Source organism: Suncus etruscus, chromosome 11 (assembly GCF_024139225.1).
Source record: "Suncus etruscus isolate mSunEtr1 chromosome 11, mSunEtr1.pri.cur, whole genome shotgun sequence".
In the NCBI taxonomy this organism is placed as follows: Eukaryota; Metazoa; Chordata; class Mammalia; order Eulipotyphla; family Soricidae; genus Suncus; species Suncus etruscus.
In genome coordinates, this window is record NC_064858.1 from 73,723,938 (window position 1) to 73,743,258 (window position 19,321).

Genomic DNA, 19,321 nt, shown 5'->3' on the forward strand with positions numbered 1-19,321 from the left:
TATATACTTTTTTTGGCTTGGTCACACCTGCTTGGAGGTTCTCCTGATTCTGCACATAGCAATTATTCCTTAAAATACTTGGAAGATTATATGGAGTGCCAGGGATAGAACCCAGGTTAGGTGTATACAAGGCTAGCACTATTCTATCTCCAGCCCCAATATTCTTTTTATTTTGTTTGTTTTTGTTTTGGGGCCACACCCGTTTGACGCTCAGGGTTTACTCCTGGCTATGCACTCAGAAATCGCTCCTGGCTTGGGGGGACCATATGGGACACTGGGGGATCGAACCACAGTCCATCCTATGCTAGCACTTGCAAGGCAGACACCTTACCTCTAGTGCCACTTTCCCGTCCCCAATTGCCCAATATTCTTTAATAAAAAAAAAAAAAAAGACCTTACGTAAAGTTTGAAAAATGTATGTCTTAAAGGTAAAATGATATTTTAGAAAATTACAGTTTGAATAATTAAAACTTAGAGGACTGGGAGATAGTACAGTAGGTAGAAAACTTGCCTTGCATGCTGCTGACCTGAGTTTAATCCTTGGCATAGCAGGTCCTACAAGGCCATCAGGAGTAAGCCCTGAGCACAACTGGAAATGGCCCATTCCACTCTACCCCTTGGAGGAAAAAAAAGGAAGCAGAAGCAGCTATGACTTGATGTTAGTTTCTGCTTAGAATCTACCCTAGATGTCCTACCCCAGCTAGGGTATGCTGTACTTTTGTTCATTCAGACCACTTTCTGATTAACTCTTTTTTTTTTTTTTTTTTTTTTTTTTTTTGGTTTTTGGGATTTGGATTTTGGGTCATACCCGGTGGCGCTCAGGAATTACTCCTGGCTCTGTGCTCAGAAGTTGCTCCAGGCAGGCTTGGTGGACTATATGGGATGCCGGGATTTGAACCTCTTTTTTTTTTTTTTTTTTTTTTCCGGTTTTTCGGGCCACACCCGTTTGATGCTCAGGGGTTACTCCTGGCTAAGTGCTCAGAAATTGCCCCCTGGCTTGGGGGGATCGTTTGGGACGCCGGGGGATCAAACCGCAGTCGCGATCTTTCCTTGGCTAGCGCTTGCAAGGCAGACATCTTACCTCTAGCGCCACCTCGCCAGCCCGGGATGCCAGGATTTGAACCGGGATCTGCCCTGTGTTGCCACATGCAATGCAAACTCCTTACTGCTGTGCTATTGCTCCAGCTTCTTCTCATGAACTCTTGACTCACTATAATTGTTCCTGGTATGCTTCTGGATTGGAATTGGAATTCAGGTGCCTTAAATTGGACAGTGTTTTCTAATTCCATGTGGTTCATGAAAGGAGGATCACAAACACAAGGAGTCCAGCCATCTCCACAGGGAGGAATGGCATAGACATGGTTTCTCTAAAGGTCTGCCAGTAGACTCATGACATCACTCCTTGAGCTTATGTTTAGCAGGAAGAAGTCTTTGTGTTGAACTATGGTCATTTGTTCTTCATCATTAATCAAAAGAAGATTGAATAGCACAGATTTTTTTTCCTTCCTCTGGACCTCTCTCCCTTCCTTTCCCACTCCTCTTCCACTTACTCCTCCTCCCTTTTTCCCCTTCTCTTCCCCCACTCGCCCTCCTTTTTCTTGAACAAAACTTGCTTAGAAAGATGTGAGAAGGGCCAGAGAGAGAGCCAGCAGTAGGGCATTTGCCTTGCACACAGCTGACCCAGGACAGATGGTGGTTCAAATTCTGGCATCCCATATGGTCCCCCTGAGCCTCTCAGGAGCAATTTCTGAGCGCAGAGCCAGGAGGAACCCCTGCTGCTGGGTATGACCCCAAAACCAAAACAAACAAGATGTGAGAATACAGAGGCCAGAGAAAAAGCACAGCAGTAGGGCACTTGCCTTGCACGCTGCCAACCTGGGACAGGACTGCGTTTGATCCCCAGCATCCTATATGGGCCCCTGAGCCTGCCAGAAGCAATTGCTGAGTGCAGAGCCAGGAGTAATAACTCCTAAGCACAGCCGGGTATGGTCCCAAAACAAACAAAAAGATCTGAGAGTACAGAAAGAGGGGAAGTACATGTTCAAGAGAAAACACTGGCTTCTCCTGAGTGAAAATAGCAAGCAAGAAAACAAGCGAGATACATATTTAAGGGAGAACAGGGACTTGCAAAGCAAACCAGGATTTATTTCTTGTATCTTTTTTATAGTTTGTAGCTAATAATCCTTCTCCAAGTGGAAATATTCTCTGACTTCCTAGACTGAACATATGTCTAGGTGACTGCAAGTAAAAATCTCTTTGTTGAAGAGGCTTAATCTGATCTTAGAAGGCTTTGGTCTCAAAACCTGAAGCAATTATAAATTATAGAAATATATAACTCAGGAATATTAGACTTATAGAGGAACTATGGATAAAATATAAATATAAGGGAAGCATCACAACTAACACTAGATTGTTGGCATCTCACCCTTTGAGTTGAGAGTCAGCCTCTGCAAGCATGAGCTTAGTTTGGCTTTGAGTCATACCCAGTGATGCACATGTCTGTCTTCTGTGCTCAGGATTACTTTTGATGTATTGGTGGGACCATATGAGATGCTAAAAATTGAAGCCAGGTGGGCCATGTACTAGGCAAGTGATTACCCACTGTACTCTGACCCCTTAGTTCTTTCCTAAATGAGGAGTCCCTCCAAATCCTCTACAGACCCTTTAAACATGCTGTCAAGACTCTGTTGTCTCTTCTCTTAAATTTCCTGTATGTAGTTTGAGTCATTTTTATTTTAAATATATAATATATATGTACACACAAATGTAGGGGCATGTATATATGTATCTATACATACAAATGTATCCTCTTCTGTATCTGCATACATACTATCTCCCCATTGTGCTGCTGCTATGTATTCCAAAAAAGATATCAAGGCTTAAGTATTTCTCAGTACTGAGTTGAGTTTTGTGGTTCCTGTACTCATTCTCTTATCTATAATGATCATTCTGTGTGGACACTGACACCTGTTTTCTTAGCATCATATTTCACCTGCTTGTGGGCACTGTGTTAGCATGGATTGCCGCTGTACTTTGTTTTCATTTTTATACCTTCTGAAGTTTTTTTCTCTGTCTTATTTTATTTTTTTTTCCCCTCTCATTGCCCTTTATTCTGGTCATAATATAATCTCTGACCAATAGAAGTATATAAAGCTGTACACAGGTGGAGTGAGCTCATTGGCTGAGCAGATAGCCAATCAGCTTCAAAGAAAAGAACAGCCCAAAACTCTTCTAGACAAGAAAGAACTGGTAAGAGATATATTAAGAGCACTGTCAAGATATAATATGGTATGATAAACAAATGTGATTTGTTCAAAGTAGTTTGCTAGTGTATGTCGCTAGTATATGCTATCTGTAATATTTTCTTGGGTTGTTTGAATGTTGATACTGAGAATTTAACAAGAATAACAAGAGTTATTTAGAATGTTATATGGGAAAGCATACCTTGTATCTAGTTATGGGAAAAAATGAACACTATACATATATATATATATATATTGGGGTGGGGTGGGGTCAGGTAGGGACACATCACATCTGACACTGCTCAGGGGCTATTCCTTGCTCAGTACTCAGAGGTGACCTCTGGCAGTGCTTGGAGGACCACATGGTGAGGAGGATTGAAGAGAGATTGGCCATATGTAAGGCAAGCATCCTCCTTATTTCCAGTTGTCATCTCTCTGGGCCCTAAATTTTGTTGTTTATTTGTTTGAAACTGTATTTTAACACCATGATTTACAAAGTTATTCATAATAATCATTTCAGGTATTCACTATTCTAACACCAATCCCACCACTACAGGCACAAAATAATTTACTTTATATTGCTTGTTACAACATCTATCTCACAGTGGGGTTACTAACTCATTGTTCAAGCATTTGGTGAGTTGTTAGGTACTACTTGTACCAATTGTGTTATTGTTTTTGCTCATTGAGCTTAGTGGTGAATCCTAAATTTTTATGCTACCCACATGAATGCAATTCTGTCAAAATAATTTGGTTTGATTATTATAAAACTGCAAAAGTCATTTCCTCATGTTGGATTCTCTGAGGGACAAGATGAGCAGAGCAATTTCAGTGCTGCTTTTTCAGAAAGCTGAGAACGAAGTGAGTTATCCATGGCTTGTGTCAAACCAGAATGGCTTTATGAGTTGCCACTTCGCTTAAAGAGGGTTTTGCTTCTGGATATGAGCCTGAAAAGTGTTGCCTTATGTGCTTCTCTATCCCACTTCATAGGGTTCCATAAAGAAGGAGTTCCCGCAGAATCTGGGAGGCAGTGACACATGCTACTTTTGCCAAAAGAGAGTCTATGTGATGGAGAGACTAAGTGCAGAGGGCAAGTTCTTCCACCGGAGCTGCTTCAAATGCGAGTACTGTGCCACCACCCTGCGTCTCTCAGCCTATGCCTATGACATCGAGGACGGTGAGTGCATCAACATGGTGGTCACACTTAGAAACAAAGCTTGAGTGCACTTTTATCTCTTTGATCTAGGTACTCTGAATGGTTTCTGATAGACTGATTATTTTTCTGCTTCTCCATCCATCTATCTCTATTCTTTGCTTTTTTTTCTAAGATTTTTTTTATTTTTTTAGGCTGTCTTACAGCACCACTCAGTAATAAATGTAAAGAAAACGCCATGTTGAATTTCCTGGCCTTACCGACAATTTGCTTATATACCTCACCATGGACTTAGAAGAGATAGATATATTAAAAAAAAATAGGTATTTTATTGGTTTGTTTTGTATCTTTATGAAAAAGGACAGGCCTTTAGAAATTGTATCTATTGTCTAAGGTTAGGGGCAGGAAATTGAAGCTAGAGCCCAATCCCTTGATTCTTCTGCTATGCTTCTTAAAGTAACTGAATCCTGCTTAGCACAACCACCTCTTTTTTTTTTTTTTTTTTTTTTTTTGGTTTTTGGGTCACACCCGGCAGTGCTCAGGGGCCACTTCTGGCTCCATGCTCAGAAATTGCTCCCGGCAGGCACGGGGGACCATATGGGATGCCGGGATTCGAACCGATGACCTCCTGCATGAAAGGCAAACACCTTACCTCCATGCTATCTCTCCGGCCCCGCACAACCACCTCTTTAACACAGCTTCTGTGTATTGAACTGAGAGTTCATTGTACAGGCCAAACAAAATTCAATTTGGTGTTAAATTAAGTACATTTGCCACATGACTTGACCTTCTGTGACAAATGTCAACTGTTAAAGATATCTTGACAAAGAAGTTAGAAAGTTATTCAAGTAGATATTAAAATCTGACAGGCGGTCAGGCTTGCATGCCTGTCATATAAAGCCCCGTTAAGGATCATTGAAAAAGTCTTACTATGATGGTTGATTCCCCCCCCCCCCCCATGGGCATTGGGCAAAGTTGGTGTTGCTTGGAGGCTGTTCCCTGGCTCAGTCCTTGGAAGACATTCCCATAGTGCTCAGGGAACTATGCAGTGCTGGGGATTGGGCCTGGACTCCTTAGATACATGTATGCTCCAACCCCTTTTTGCTGTTTCCTGGATTCAATGATCCAAAGTCTTAAATGTGTCGATTTCAGAATTATAAGATTATGTAGAGAAGAAAAGGAGTGAATATCAAGAACTTTAGAGGTTTTTAGGAATTCAGTAGAGAAATAAGAAGGAAGAGAATTAGGATAAAACAGGAAAAATGAAGTAGAGAAGTCAGACTTCTTTATAGTAACCCCTCTTACCCTACTTTTCATAACAGTCATTCACATTTTTATTAAATTTCCTTCCTAAGGAACATTAACAGATTTTTTAGACTAAAGTATTTAACTAGATTCTGATGCTTCCTGATCCATCCCCTGCCTTTCCAAGCAGAGTCTCTCTTATGTTATCCTCAGTGTTTAGATTGTGACCATCATATACTGACATTCACCAGTTACTGAATTAATGAATAAACTCATTTTAACTTCAGCCTTTCCTTTAGCCTAATTTGTTCTCTCTAATTCTCTTTTGTTTTGTTTTGGTTTTTTTTTTTTTTTTTTTGGTTTTTGGGCCACACCCTGCGTTGCTCAGGGATTACTCCTGGCTGTCTGCTCAGAAATAGCTCCTGGCAGGCACGGGGGACCATATGGGACACCGGGATTCGAACCAACCACCTTTGGTCCTGGATCGGCTGCTTGCAAGGCAAACGCTGCGGCTGTGCTATCTCTCCGGACCCCTCTAATTCTCTTTTAAAGTCTTTGTCATGTTGAATTACCAAGATTTCTTCATCTAGATCAATTAACAGGATACTTGATTACAAGTAGTAGAAACCTAAATCAGGTTGAGGTTTAAATATTAAATCTATATCTTCTATGTAGCAGTAATCTCAGAGAATGATTGACCCTATCTCTTCCATACCAGTTCCTTAGTGTGGTATGGATAGTTAGAATGACTTTATGGGGCTGGAGAGATAGAATGACTTTACCACATGCCAGATCCTAGAGCATTATATCAGGTTAGAGGGCAAGTGACTGTTTATTCTTACTGGCCAGTTTGGAAATATATTCGCCTCTGTGGTGGATAATATAAGATCACATGACTGAGAAACACATTTGAATCACATATAGTCAGGGGGAGTATTCGTTGAAAAAGAGTATATTTTATTTTGCTTGTTACAGTTTGTTAAAGGAGCTTTTATCCCAAATGAGAGGTGTGGTATTGGAATTATGTGCATGGGAAACTATTATTAATAGTATTGTAAGTCACAGAACCTCAATCAGTTTTTTAAAAAGTTATTTTTTATAAAAAGGACCTTGTGGTGCTTGCTTCGGCAGCACATATACTAAAAACTGGAACAATACAGAGAAGATTAGCATGGCCCCTGTGCAAGGATGACACATAAAGCGTTCCATATTTGGGGGGGAAAAAAAGGACCTTGTGGGTCCTTTTTGAAAATACAGCAGGTAGGGCATTTGCCTTGCACACATCCAACCTGGGTTTGATCCTAGCATTCCATGTGGTTTCCAGATCACTGCCAGGAGTAATTTCTGAGTGCAGAGCCAGGGCTAAACTCCTGAGCACAACTGGGTGTAGAGACAAACACACGCCCAAACTCATGCACTCACGCTTGTTTCCAAACTGAAAAAAAAAAAAAAAACCCTGATTTAACGCTTCTTGTATATATTGATGACCTGATTTTTGTTGTTGTAGTTTTTATTTTGTTTTGGGGCCACACCTGGTGGCAGCGCTCAAATTTGGCTCTGCGCACAGAAATCGCTCTGGCCCTTATTGATGACCTGTTAACTATCAAATGTCCCTGACAATAAATGCCACATCTGGTTTCTGGTTAAGTTACCAATACGTAGTAGAAGTGCTTTTTTAGAAAACATTTATATATATATAAAATGTTGAAATTATGGAAATCATAAAATTTAAAAGATGTAATCAATATAGGAGTAGGGGTACACAGGTACAAGAAAAACCCAGCTGGGTCTGGAGAGAGGCATGGAGGTAAGGCATTTGCCTTGCATTCAGAGGGACAGTGGTTCAAATCCCAGCATCCCATATGGTCCCCCAAGCCTGCCAGGAGCAATTTCTGAGCATGGGGCCAGGAGTAGCCTCTGAGCGCTGCCAGGTATGACCCAAAAACCAGGGGGAAAAAAAAAAACAGCTAAGGATAAAAAACGCTATCTCATCTTTCTTTCCTTTAGCTGTTAAGTCTTTTTTCCACTCTTCCCTCTGTAACCTCAGCTATATTTGGGATTGAATGTGAAGGGCCACATCTCTTAGCAATCAAAGGAGATAGAACCTGGGGGTCGCACAGCTATCTCCTAACACAAACCCAGCTTTTCTGAAATAAAATATACGATAATATCACATTGCTTTGTTGTATTTATAGTTTGTATAATGATTGCCATAGTAGTAATTAACTGCCATCCTATTTTAAACTTATCCTTCCCTCCTTCCCTCCTTCCTTCCTTCCTTCCTTCCTTCCTTCCTTCCTTCCTTCCTTCCTTCCTTCCTTCCTTCCTTCCTTCCTTCCTTCCTTCCTTCCTTCCTTCCTCCCTCCCTCCCTCCCTCCCTCCCTCCTTCCCTTGCTTCCTCACTTCCTTCCTCCCTCCCTCCCTCCCTCCCTCCCTCCCTCCCTCCCTCCCTCCTTCTCTTTCCCTCCTTCCCTCCTTTCCTCCTTCCTTTCTTCCTTCTTCCCTCCCTCCTTTTCTCCCTCCCGCCCTCCCTTCCTCTCTCCCTCCCTCCTTCCCTCCCTCACACCTGGCTGTGCTCAACGGTTACTCCTGGCTCTGTGCTTAGAAATTGCTGTTGACAGGCTCAGGGACCATATGGGATGCCAGGACTTAAATCTATTTCTGTCCCTTGTTGGCCACATGCAAGGCAAACACCCTACCACTATACTATCTCTCCGGCCCCAAAAACTTACCATGTCTTTTTGAAGGCAGATAACATTTATTAAATGTAGCTTAGCTATATTTAAGTATGTGATTACAGTATTGCTATTACCATGTGCCATCAGCACCCTCCTTGGTATCATACTGCTGAAAGTGTGTACCCTTTCTCTTTTCCTTATTTTCCTAGATAATAACCATCTACTCTATTTTAGAAAATTGTTAGGTTTGGATTTTTGACTGAAATAAATGTTTTATAAGAAGGAAGATATGACTACTAAGGCCTTTTAAAAGAAAAGTTATGCACCAGAAGGTGGGATGTAGACAATACTTGGATGCAGTACATTCTCCACTTTTTAGATTCTACATGCAGTGAGATCATATTTGAAGGGTTGGAGCAATAGTACAGCAAGTAGGGCATTTGTTTTGCATGCTGTTGACCTGGGTTTGATCCCCAGCATCCCATATTGTTCCCCAAGCCCTAAATATAATGCCCTCAGAATCTATCCAATGGCAAAATTTTCTTTCTCATAATTAAATAATATATGTATTTATTCTTAGGTAAAGGACATTTAGGAGTTGTTGGGGTTTATTGTTTGTTCATTTGTTCAACCGGGCCGGAGAGATAGCACAGCAGTAAGGTGTTTGCCTGGCATGCAGAAGGACGGTGGTTCGACCCTGGCATCCCATCTGGTCCCCCAAGCCTGCCGGGGACGATTTCTGAGCATAGAGCCAGGATTAACCCCTGAGTGCTGCTGGGTGTGACCCAAAAAACCAAAAAATTAAAACAAAAACAGAAACAAGCACATATCCTGTTGTGAACACTGAATGCAAATAGCTCTAAGAGATTTCAGTTTATTTGGTCAATACCCTGAAGTGGGATTGCTGAATCATCTGGTAGCTTGAAAATGTTTAAAAATATTAAAGAAGAGCTGTTATCCACAGTGATAATACAGTTTGCATTTTTGTCAACAAAGCAATAGTGTTCTTTTTTTCTTCATATCCTTGACTGATGAATTTCTGATAATTAGTGATGTTTTTAGCACATTTTCATGAATACTTGGCTTGCATGGTTTTGGTTTGATTTGGTCTGGTGTTTTTGTTTGTTTGTTTTGGTTTTTGGGCCATACCCAGTGACGCTCAGGAATTACTCCTGGCTATGCACTCAGAAATCGCTCCTGGCTTGGGGGACCATATGGGATGCTGCAGGATAGAATCGCAGTCCATCCTAGACTAGCATGGGCAAGGCAGATGCCTTACCGCTTGCGCCACCACTCCGGCCCCTGGTTTGGTTTTTGATCCATACTAGACAATGCTAAGGGATGCTTCCTGTCTCTACTACTCCTACAATAGGTAAGAGGACACTTGCCTAGCACACTACCTACAAAGATTCAGTACCCACCACCACATAGTTTCCCCAAATCCCACAAGGAGTGATCCCTGACTACAGTGCCAGGAATAAACTCTGAGCACCACTGGATATGGAGACATTCTCCTGTCCATCTGCCTCAAAAAGGTCGTGTGTGTGTGTGTGTGTGTGTGTGCGCGTGTGTGTGTGTCTGTGTGTGAGTGTGTGAAGTTCTTTATATTTCAACCTTATCAGACATAGGATATACAATGAATTTTCTCTTATTCTATATCTTGCCCTTTCCTTTTGTTGATGGCTTCATTTGTTATATGGATACTTTTCTGTTTGATATAGTCCTGCTATTTTATTTTTGATGTCAAGAAACTTTTTCCATTTTTTTCTAAGAATTTAAACATTTATGAATTTAACCATTTAAGAATTTAAACTGTGTATCACTCCAGACCAATGTAATTTTTTCCAATGTAATTATTATGTCTTTTTTTTAATATCTTTATTTAAACATCTTGATTACAAACATGATTATGGTTGGGCAATTTTTATGTCTTAAGTAAAAGTCTTAATTTATTTTGAGTTTATGTTTATATGTTGTATAAAAAAATGGTCCTGGTTTTTTTTTTTTTTTTTTGTCTTGATGGGAATTAGTCTTCCCAGTAATATATTGAAGAAACTATCCTTTTCCCATTGTTCCTATGCCAAATAGTTGATTAAAATTTTTTCTGGTTCTTTTTGGTTTTTGGGCCACACCCATTTGATGCTCAGGGGTTACTCCTGGCTAAGCGCTCAGAAATTGCCCCTGGCTTGGGGGGACCATATGGGACGCCGGGGGATCGAACCGAGGTCCTTCCTTGGCTAGTGCTTGCAACGCAGATACCTTACCTCTAGCACCACCTCGCCGGCCCCGATTTGAAGTTTTTATGGTATGGATCTCTTTCTGTATTAACTTTGTAGCCAGCCAATCTGCTTTTTTGGTTTATTGTTTCTAGAAGTTTTAATCATCATCTTGTCATCTCCTTGATTTCCTTTTCTTCCCTGATTACTATTGTTAGGACTTCTAATACTGTGTTATATAAGAGTGGTGACAAAGGAACATCCTTGCCTTGTGCCTGACTTTCAGTGGATGTGCTTTCATTTTTTACCATTATGAGTGTGGTTTTTTAATTTGTTTTGGGGCCACACCTGGTGGTGCTCAGGGGTTACTCCTGGCTCTGTGCTCATAAGTCCCTCTTGGCAGGTTTGGGGGACCATATGGTATGCCAGGATTTGAACCAAGGTCTGTTATGTGTTGGCTGCATGTAGGGCAAACGCCTTACTGCCATGCTATTGCTCCGGCCCCATGGCCACGAGCTTTTTATTAATATCTTGAAGGTTCCTTCCACCACCACCCTATTTTGCTGAGGGTTTTAATCATGAATAGGTTTGGATCTTGTCATAAGCTTTCTCTGCATCAATTGAATGATCATATGATCTTTCCTTTTATTTATATGGTGTATGATGTTAATTCACATATGTTGAACCATCCTTGCATCCCCAGGATGAAAATCACTTGATCATGATGTATGATTTTTTTTTTTTTTTTTTTTTTTTTTTGGCTTTTGGGCCACACCCGGCGTTGCTCAGGGGTTACTCCTGGCTGTCTGCTCAGAAATAGCTCCTGGCAGGCACAGGGGACCATATGGGACACCGGGATTCAAACCAACCACCTTTGGTGCTGGATCAGCTGTTTGCAAGGCAAACGCCACTGTGCTATCTCTCCGGGCCCGATGTATGATTTTTTTTTTTACATCAATATTCATCATGGAAATTAGCCTGGAATTTTCTCTTTTGGTATTATCTCTGTCAACTTTGGGTAACAGCTTCATACAAGGTGTTAGGTGTCTGTTTTGATATTCTGGGAGAGTTTAAGGCTCAGTGGCAGTAAATCCTTTCTAACTGTTTGACAAAAACTCACCTTAAGCCCATCTGGGCCTAGACTTATTCTTGAGGAGATTCTTTATGACTTTTTCAGTTTCCTTGCTCCTTTTAGTCTATCTACTTCCTCTTCATTCAGTTTTTGGAGATTATGTTTCTAGAAATCTGTCCATTTTTTTTTTTAAGGTTCTCTAACTTAATAGAGTAATGCTGTTATTAGTAAGCTCTCGTGATGTCTTGGATTTCTGTAGATTCCATTGTAGTTTCTTGCCTTTCTTTTTTTTTTTTTTTTTTTTTTTTTTTGGTTTTTGGGCCACACCCGGTAACGCTCAGGGGTTACTCCTGGCTATGCGCTCAGAAGTTGCTCCTGGCTTGGGGGACCATATGGGATACCGGGGGATCAAACCGCGGTCCGTCCAAGGCTAGCGAAGGCAAGGCAGGCACCTTACCTTTAGCGCCACCGCCCGGCCCCCAGTTTCTTGCCTTTCATTACTGATCCGATTTATTTGAGCTTTTCTCTCTCTCCCTTTATTTTTTTGTTTGTTTTGTTTTGTTTTTGGGCCACACCCAGTGACGCTCAGGGGTTACTCCTGGCTATGTGCTCAGGGCTATGTGCTCAGAAATCGTTCCTGCTTGGCGGACCATATGGGACACTGGCGGACCACCATGGGACAACCAGAACCATGGTCTGTCTTAGGTCAGTCGCATACAAGGCAAACTCCCTACCACTTTGCCACTGCTCCAGCCCCTGAGCATTTTCTTTGTCCTTTTCCTTGTGAGTCTTGCCGTTGGTTTCTCTATCTTGTTTATTTAAAATAAAGCAGCTCCTGTTTTTATTGATTCTTTGTACTGTTTTCTTGGTTTCTATGTCATTGATTTCTGCTTTGGTTTTTATTATTTCCTTCCTCTAGTGTTCGGGTTTCTTCGTTGTTGGTTCTTCAGATGTTTAAGGTGTGCATTTAGGTCATTGATTTTATCTTTTCCTTTCCTTATCTCTTAGTTTTCCCTAATTACTGCTTTTACTGTGTCCCGTAGATTTCGTTAAATTGTTTCTTCGTTATCTTTAGTCGCAAGGAAATCTTTATTTCTTCTTTGATTTCCTCTTTGATTCACTGTTATTAAGCAGCATATTTTTCAGTTTCTAGGTGTTAGATTTTCTCCTCATCTTCTTTTCATGGTCAGTTTTATTTCTATATTTGGCATTGTGGTCTGATGGGATCCTTGGTATGATTCTTAAGTTTGTGAATTTCTGTAAATTAGACTTATGTGCTGAACTATGATCTATCCTGCAGAATATTTCATGTGCACTAGAGAAGATCGGATATTCTGCTTTTTGAAGATGGAAAGCCCTATATAAATCCATTAGTCCCAGCCTTTCTAGTTTCGCATTTAGGGTTCTTAGCTGCTTATATTCTGCCTAGCAGATCTATACAGTGCTGAAGAGCAGCCTATTGAAATCACCCACTACTATCATTTTTCATCCATGTAGTTCTCTAGGTTTGTGAGCAAAAGTTTACAAACTTTGTTGACCCAATATTTGGTGTATAGATGTTAATTAGAGCTAGTACTTCTTTGCCTAGTATTCCCTTGATTGAAAGTGTTCATCTTGTCTCTATTTTCATTAGACTTAATACAACTTGGTCTAAGTATAACGAAGAACATTCCTTCCCATCAAAATGAGAGGTTTGCTGCGTAGTGTACTCTAGGTTGAAAATTTTTTCCATTCAGTAATCTGAATGTCATTCTACTTTTCCTTTTTTTTTTTTTTTTTTGTTTGTTTGTTTTTTTTGGACCACACCTGTTTGATGCTCAGGGGTTACTCCTGGCTAAGCACTCAGAAATTGCCTCTGGCTTGGGGGGACCATATTGGATGCCTGGGGATCCAACTGCGGTCCTTCCTTGGCTAGCGCTTGCAAGGCAGACATCTTACCTCTAGTGCCACCTCACCAGCCCCTTTACTTTTCTTTTGTCTGTACTATTTTACATAGGAGATCTGTTGTGGCTTTTACATTCTTTCTTTTATTCTCTCTTACTGCCTTAAGAAGTCCATCTCTTTAATTTTTGCCATTTTGATTACTCTGAATCTTGGTGTTGTTCTGTCTGAATCTATTTTGTTTGGTGCTTTTTTCACTTCTTGAATTTACTCAGTTGCCCTCTTCTAGAGGGTGGGGAAGTTATCTGCGCTTATCTCTCCCACTTTGTTCTTTCCCTTTCCCTTTTTCTTCATCTTCTGGTATTCCTGTTATTCAGAGATTATTCCTCTTGTCTTTCAGTATTAAGTATCTTACATTTTCTTTCATCCTCTTGTCTCCTCTTCGTTTTTTTATAAGGGTTTTTTTTAAAAAATATCTTTATTTAAACACTGTGATTACAGATATGATTATAGTTGGGTTTCAGTCATGTAAAGAACACCCCACCCCCTTCACCAGTGCAACATTCCTATCACCAATGTCCCAAATCTCCCACCTCCCCACCCCACCCCCGCCTGTACTCTAGACAGGCTTTCTATTTCCCTCATTCACTCACATTGTTAGGATAGTTCTCAGTGTAGTTGTTTCTCTAACAGCACTCTCATCACTCTTTGTGGTGAGCTTCATGTCGTGAGCTGGACCATCAAGCCCTCCTCCTTAATCTCTGAGAATTATTGCAAAAATGTCTTTCATTTTTCTTAAAACCCATAGATGAGTGAAACTATTCTGTGTCTATCCCTCTCCCTCTGACTTATTTCACTCAGCATAATAGATTCCATGTACATCCATGTGTAGGAAAATTTCATGACTTCATCTCTCCTGATGGCTGCATAATATTTCGTTGTGTATACGTACTACAGTTTCTTTAGCCATTCATCTGTTGAAGTGTATCTTGGTTGTTTCCAGAGTCTGGCTATTGTAAATAGCACTGCAATGAATATAGATGTGAGGAAGGGATTTTTGTGTTGTATTTTTGTGTTCCTAGGGCATATCCCCAGGAATGGTATAGCTGGATCATATGGGAGCTCAATTTCCAGTTTTTGGAGGAATCTCCATATCGCTTTCCATAAAGGTTGGACTAGACAGCATTCCCACCAGCAGTGAAAAAGAGTTTTTTCTCTTTACATCCCTGCCAGCACTGCTTGTTCTCATTCTTTGTGACATGTACCAATCTCTGTGGCTTGAAATGGTACCTCATAGTTGTTTTGATTTGCATCTCCCTGATGATTAGTGATGTGGAGCATTTTTTCATGTACTTTTTGGCCATTTGTATTTCTTCTTTTACAAAGTGTTCATTTCTTCTCCCCATTTTTTGAATGGATTAGATGTTTCTTTCTTGTAAAGTTCTGTCAGTGCCTTGTATATTTTGGATATTAGCCCCTTATCTGATGGGTATTGGATGAATAGGTTCTCCCACTCAGTGGTTGGCTCTTGTATTCTGGGCACTATTTCCTATGAGGTGCAGAAGTTTCTCAATTTAATATAGTCCCATCTGTTTATTTCTGCTTTCACTTGTTTGGAGAGTGCTGTTTCCTCCTTAAAGATGCCTTTAGTCTCAATGTCATGGAGTGTTTTGCCTACATGTTATTCTATATACCTTATGATTTCAGATCTGATATCAAGATCTTTAATCCATTTGGATTTTACCTTCGTACGTGGTGTTAGCTGGGGGTTTGAGTTTGCTTTTTTACAAGTGGATAACCAGTTGTGCCAACACCATTCACATTAGTGCCACACAAATCCAAATATCTTGGAGTCAACTTGACTAAACACATGAAGGACCTATACAAAGAAAACTATAAAACCCTGCTCCAAGAAATAAGAGAGGACACGCGGGAATGGAAACACATACCCTGCTCATGGATTGCCAGGATAAACATCATTAAAATGGCAATACTCTGAGGCCGGAGAGGTAGCATGGAGGTAAGGCATTTGCCTTTCATGCAGAAGGTTGGTAGTTCAAATCCTGGCATCCCATAATGTCCCTTGAGCCTGCCAGGAGCGATTTCTGAGTGTAGAGCTAGGTGTAACCCCTGAGTGCTACCAGGTGTGACCCAAAAACCAAATAAAAAAAGGCAATACTCCCCTAGCATTGTACAAATTTAATGCGGTCCCTCTAAAGATACCCATAACATTCTTCAAAGAAGTGGATCAAACACTTATGAAATTCATTTGGAACAATAAACAGCCTCGAATAGCTAAAGCAATTCTTGGGAAAAGGAATATGGGAGACATTACTTTCCCAAATTTTAAACTGTATTACAAAGCAATAGTTATCAAAATAGCATGGTATTGGAATCAAGACAGACCCTCAGATCAGTGAATAGGCTTGAGTACTCAGAGAATGTTCCCCAGACATTCAACCACCTAGTTTTTGATAAAGAAGCAAGAAATCCGGGCCCGGAGAGATAGCACAGCGGCGTTTGCCTTGCAAGCAGCCAATCCAGGACCAAAGGTGGTTGGTTCAAATCCCGGTGTCCCATATGGTCCCCCGTGCCTGTCAGGAGCTATTTCTGAGCAGACAGCCAGGAGTAACCCCTGAGCAAAGCCGGGTGTGGCCCAAAAACCCAAAAAAAAAAAAAAGAAGCAAGAAATCCTAAATGGAGCAAGGAAAGCCTCTTCAACAAGTGTTGTTGGCACAACTGGTTATAAGGATTTTAATTAAATTTCTTTATTTTAGACACTGATTTACAGAGTTGTTCATAATACAGTTATTTCTGGCATTCAGTATTTCACCACAAATGTAAAATTTCCTCCAAATTGGTCATTTGTTTCCCAATCTCCCCCAAAGCCTGCCCCTTGGCAGGTGGGAGTAATTTACTTAATATTTTGTGTATTACTACTGGGAAACCGGAATTAAAATTATGGGATGTCGGGCGGTGGCGCTAGAGGTAAGGTGCCTGCCTTGCCTGCGCTAACCTTGGACAGACCGCGGTTCGATCCCCCGGTGTCCCATATGGTCCCCCAAGCCAGAAGCGACTTCTGAGCACATAGCCAGGAGTAATCCCTGAGCGTCACCGGGTGTGGCCCAAAAACCAAAAAAAAAAAAATTATGGGTTATCACTTGGCTTCTTGCACACAGTCTACAAATTTGAGGCTCTATAATGTGTGCTGATGAACTCATATGGTGACAATGATGGTTTATAGGTGCCCACTGAAAGGTCCCAGTGCCATCAGATAAGATGCCAGTTATATTCATGAGTTTTTCCTGCTAGTTGGGCCTCTCTTTCTAGAATTACTGAGTCTCTGGCATTGGCCATGTACACAGACATGGAAGAAGATTCTGAATTATGTGTGTAGCTTCAGTGGCACCTGGAAGCATCTGGGGAGGTGGCCCAGCCTTATTCCAAAGGTCCCTGGAGATATGAGCCACAAAGGTGGCATACCTGAAGTGTTTGGCAGCTAGGAGTCTCTGCAGAGATGAGAGGAGAGGCAGTGAAGCTGGCCCATTAGCATGGAGGGAGTTGTATGGCAAATCTATGTGTGCAGCCCCAGAGCTTCATCAGGGCCAGGATACTTGGCCCTCGCCCTACACCAAGGATCCCAGTGAGATCAACCGGAAGGCCTATAAGTCCATGAATTTTTCCTGCTAGTTGGGCTTCTCTTTCAAGAGTTACTTGAGTCTATGAAGTTGACCACTTGTGCAGACATAATGGAAGGCCTATCTCTTTTCTTTTGGGCTACACCCTCTGGGGTTACTCTTGTCTCTGCACTCAGAAATTACTCCTGGTAGGATCAATATGTAATACCAGGAATAAAACCCAAGTTGGCTGCATGCAAGGCAAATGCCCTCCCTGCTTTGCTATTCTCTGGCCCATCCTGTCTCTCTTCTTTTCTGACTTCCATATACTTGCTGTATAAGAAATTATATATATTACATACAAATTACATTCTTAGTAATTTGTCTTCAAGTTTGTCTATGCGGTTCTCCCCCTGAAAGATTCTATTACTATGTCTTGTTAGTGTGTTCTTTAGCTCCTTTAATTCCATTCGTATGGATTCTCTCATATTCTGACAAAGCCCTTCTTTGATTTGGCTGCATTTCTCATCTATTGATTGCTTAATTTCTCTTGCTAGTGCTTCCTTAATTTCTGTTGCCAGTCCATTGAGTATTGATTTTAGGTCCTCATCAACCAGGCTCAAGTGTTTTGATGGGCTTGTAGGTTTGTCAAGGTTTCTCTCCCTATCTTTGACTGTAGTTGAGCTCCTTTGTTTCCCATAGTTATTTGTCTTTTGTGGGTGGATAGAGTCCTCTATTAAGGAGTGATCGAGTAATCTGTTATATTTTTTCTATCAAATAAAATTGCAACGACTTTTCAGGTTATTTTTCTTACCATGCAGAATTGTTTGAGTAAGCTAAGAAGAATGTTGACTAGTTACTCTGGTGAATTAATAGTTTTGAGGCAATATTCTGTCTGAAAAATAGGAGTGTGACATCCCATGTGCCCACAAATAAGGAATAAATTTAGGATTGTATCTATGTGTATTGCTCTAGTGTCCACATGGTTTTGGGTGTTAGAGGTTAGTGGGATGTCAGATCTGGTAACTTACTGGGCCAGGGATTGGAGGTGTGGGTACAGTCAAGGAGGCTTTGGTCCCAAATTGGCAAGCCGAAGTGTACAGTTTCAGCTGTTTCTCTTTGACAGTTTGACAGACAGTTTCAAAATTGACTTTTGTAGTTTGGGTCTCATGCCCACAGTGTTTCCTAGATGGTGTCTTGAGCATTGCAGGAGCAGCACCTAAAAACACCGCCATGATTAAGTAGCCTCCTAGTTTTCTCTGGTGTGGATGAAAACAATTTTTTAATTTAAAAATTGTCATCGTCTTAGTTAGATTTATTCATAAGAATTAGTTTATTTTTATTAATTTTTCAATGGAATTTCCAGATGTGTTATTATTAGTTAATAGATATGCAATGGTTTTGTGTATGTTGATTTTATGTCCTACAGCTAGTGAATTCATTGCATTGTTTCAGCAGTTTTCTTTTCCTCATGATTCTATATTTTCTATGCAAAGATAATTTTTTACTTGTTCCTTTCCTATTTAGATGCTCTTTATTTTCTTTCCTTGTCTGATCACTCTGTCTAGGACTCTAATATTATGCTGAACCAAAGTGGTGAAAGTATGTTCCTCATATTGTTCCTATCTAGCAGAAAAGCTGTTACCCTTTCATCGTTGAGTAAGATGTTGATTGTAGGTTTGTAAGATGTAGTTTATTTTTTGTTTGTTTTTTGTTTGTTTTGGCTTTATGGGCCATACCTGGTGATTCAGCTCAGGGTTCGAATGCTAGACAAACACCCTACCACTTGCACCACCACTCTGACCCTGTAAGATGTAGTTTTTAATTGAAAAGTCTTGAGTTTGTATTCAGTTTATCGAGCATTTTTATTATGAAAGAATATTGTGCTTTATCAAATTTTTTCTGCATCTATTGCGATAATTATATTGGGTTCGGTTGTTTTGTTTTAGAGGCCCATCACATACAGCTGTGCTCTGGGGTTATTCCTGACTCTGTACTCATATTTCACTCATGGAGGTGATCGGGGGCCCATATGAGTGCTAAGGATCTAACCAAGGTCTTCTGCATGAAAGGCAAGCACCCTATAGTTTGGCCCCTGAATATATGTTGGGATTTTTTGGATGGGGTTTGTTTTGTTTTGGGGGGGATTGATTTTTTGAGTCACACCCAGCAGCGCTCAGGGGTTCCTCCTGGCTCCACGCTCAGAAATCACTCCTG

The 19,321-nt window shown here is 40.8% G+C and overlaps 2 protein-coding genes and 1 pseudogene across 2 annotated transcripts in view; 2 read left to right on the forward strand and 1 right to left on the reverse strand.

The window, feature by feature from the left end:
• Positions 1-19,321, reverse strand: part of BCL2L13 (BCL2 like 13) — a 1,170,396-nt gene that overhangs the window by 949,920 nt on the left and 201,155 nt on the right. The gene's annotated exons all lie outside the window — the stretch shown is intronic.
• Positions 1-19,321, forward strand: part of MICAL3 (microtubule associated monooxygenase, calponin and LIM domain containing 3) — a 251,291-nt gene that overhangs the window by 137,128 nt on the left and 94,842 nt on the right. Inside the window, exon 17 of the mRNA XM_049783345.1 lies at positions 4,233-4,419. Coding sequence (XP_049639302.1) covers positions 4,233-4,419 — 187 coding nt within the window. The remainder of the gene's footprint in view (positions 1-4,232; positions 4,420-19,321) is intronic.
• LOC126023665 (uncharacterized) lies at positions 6,756-6,855 on the forward strand (annotated as a pseudogene).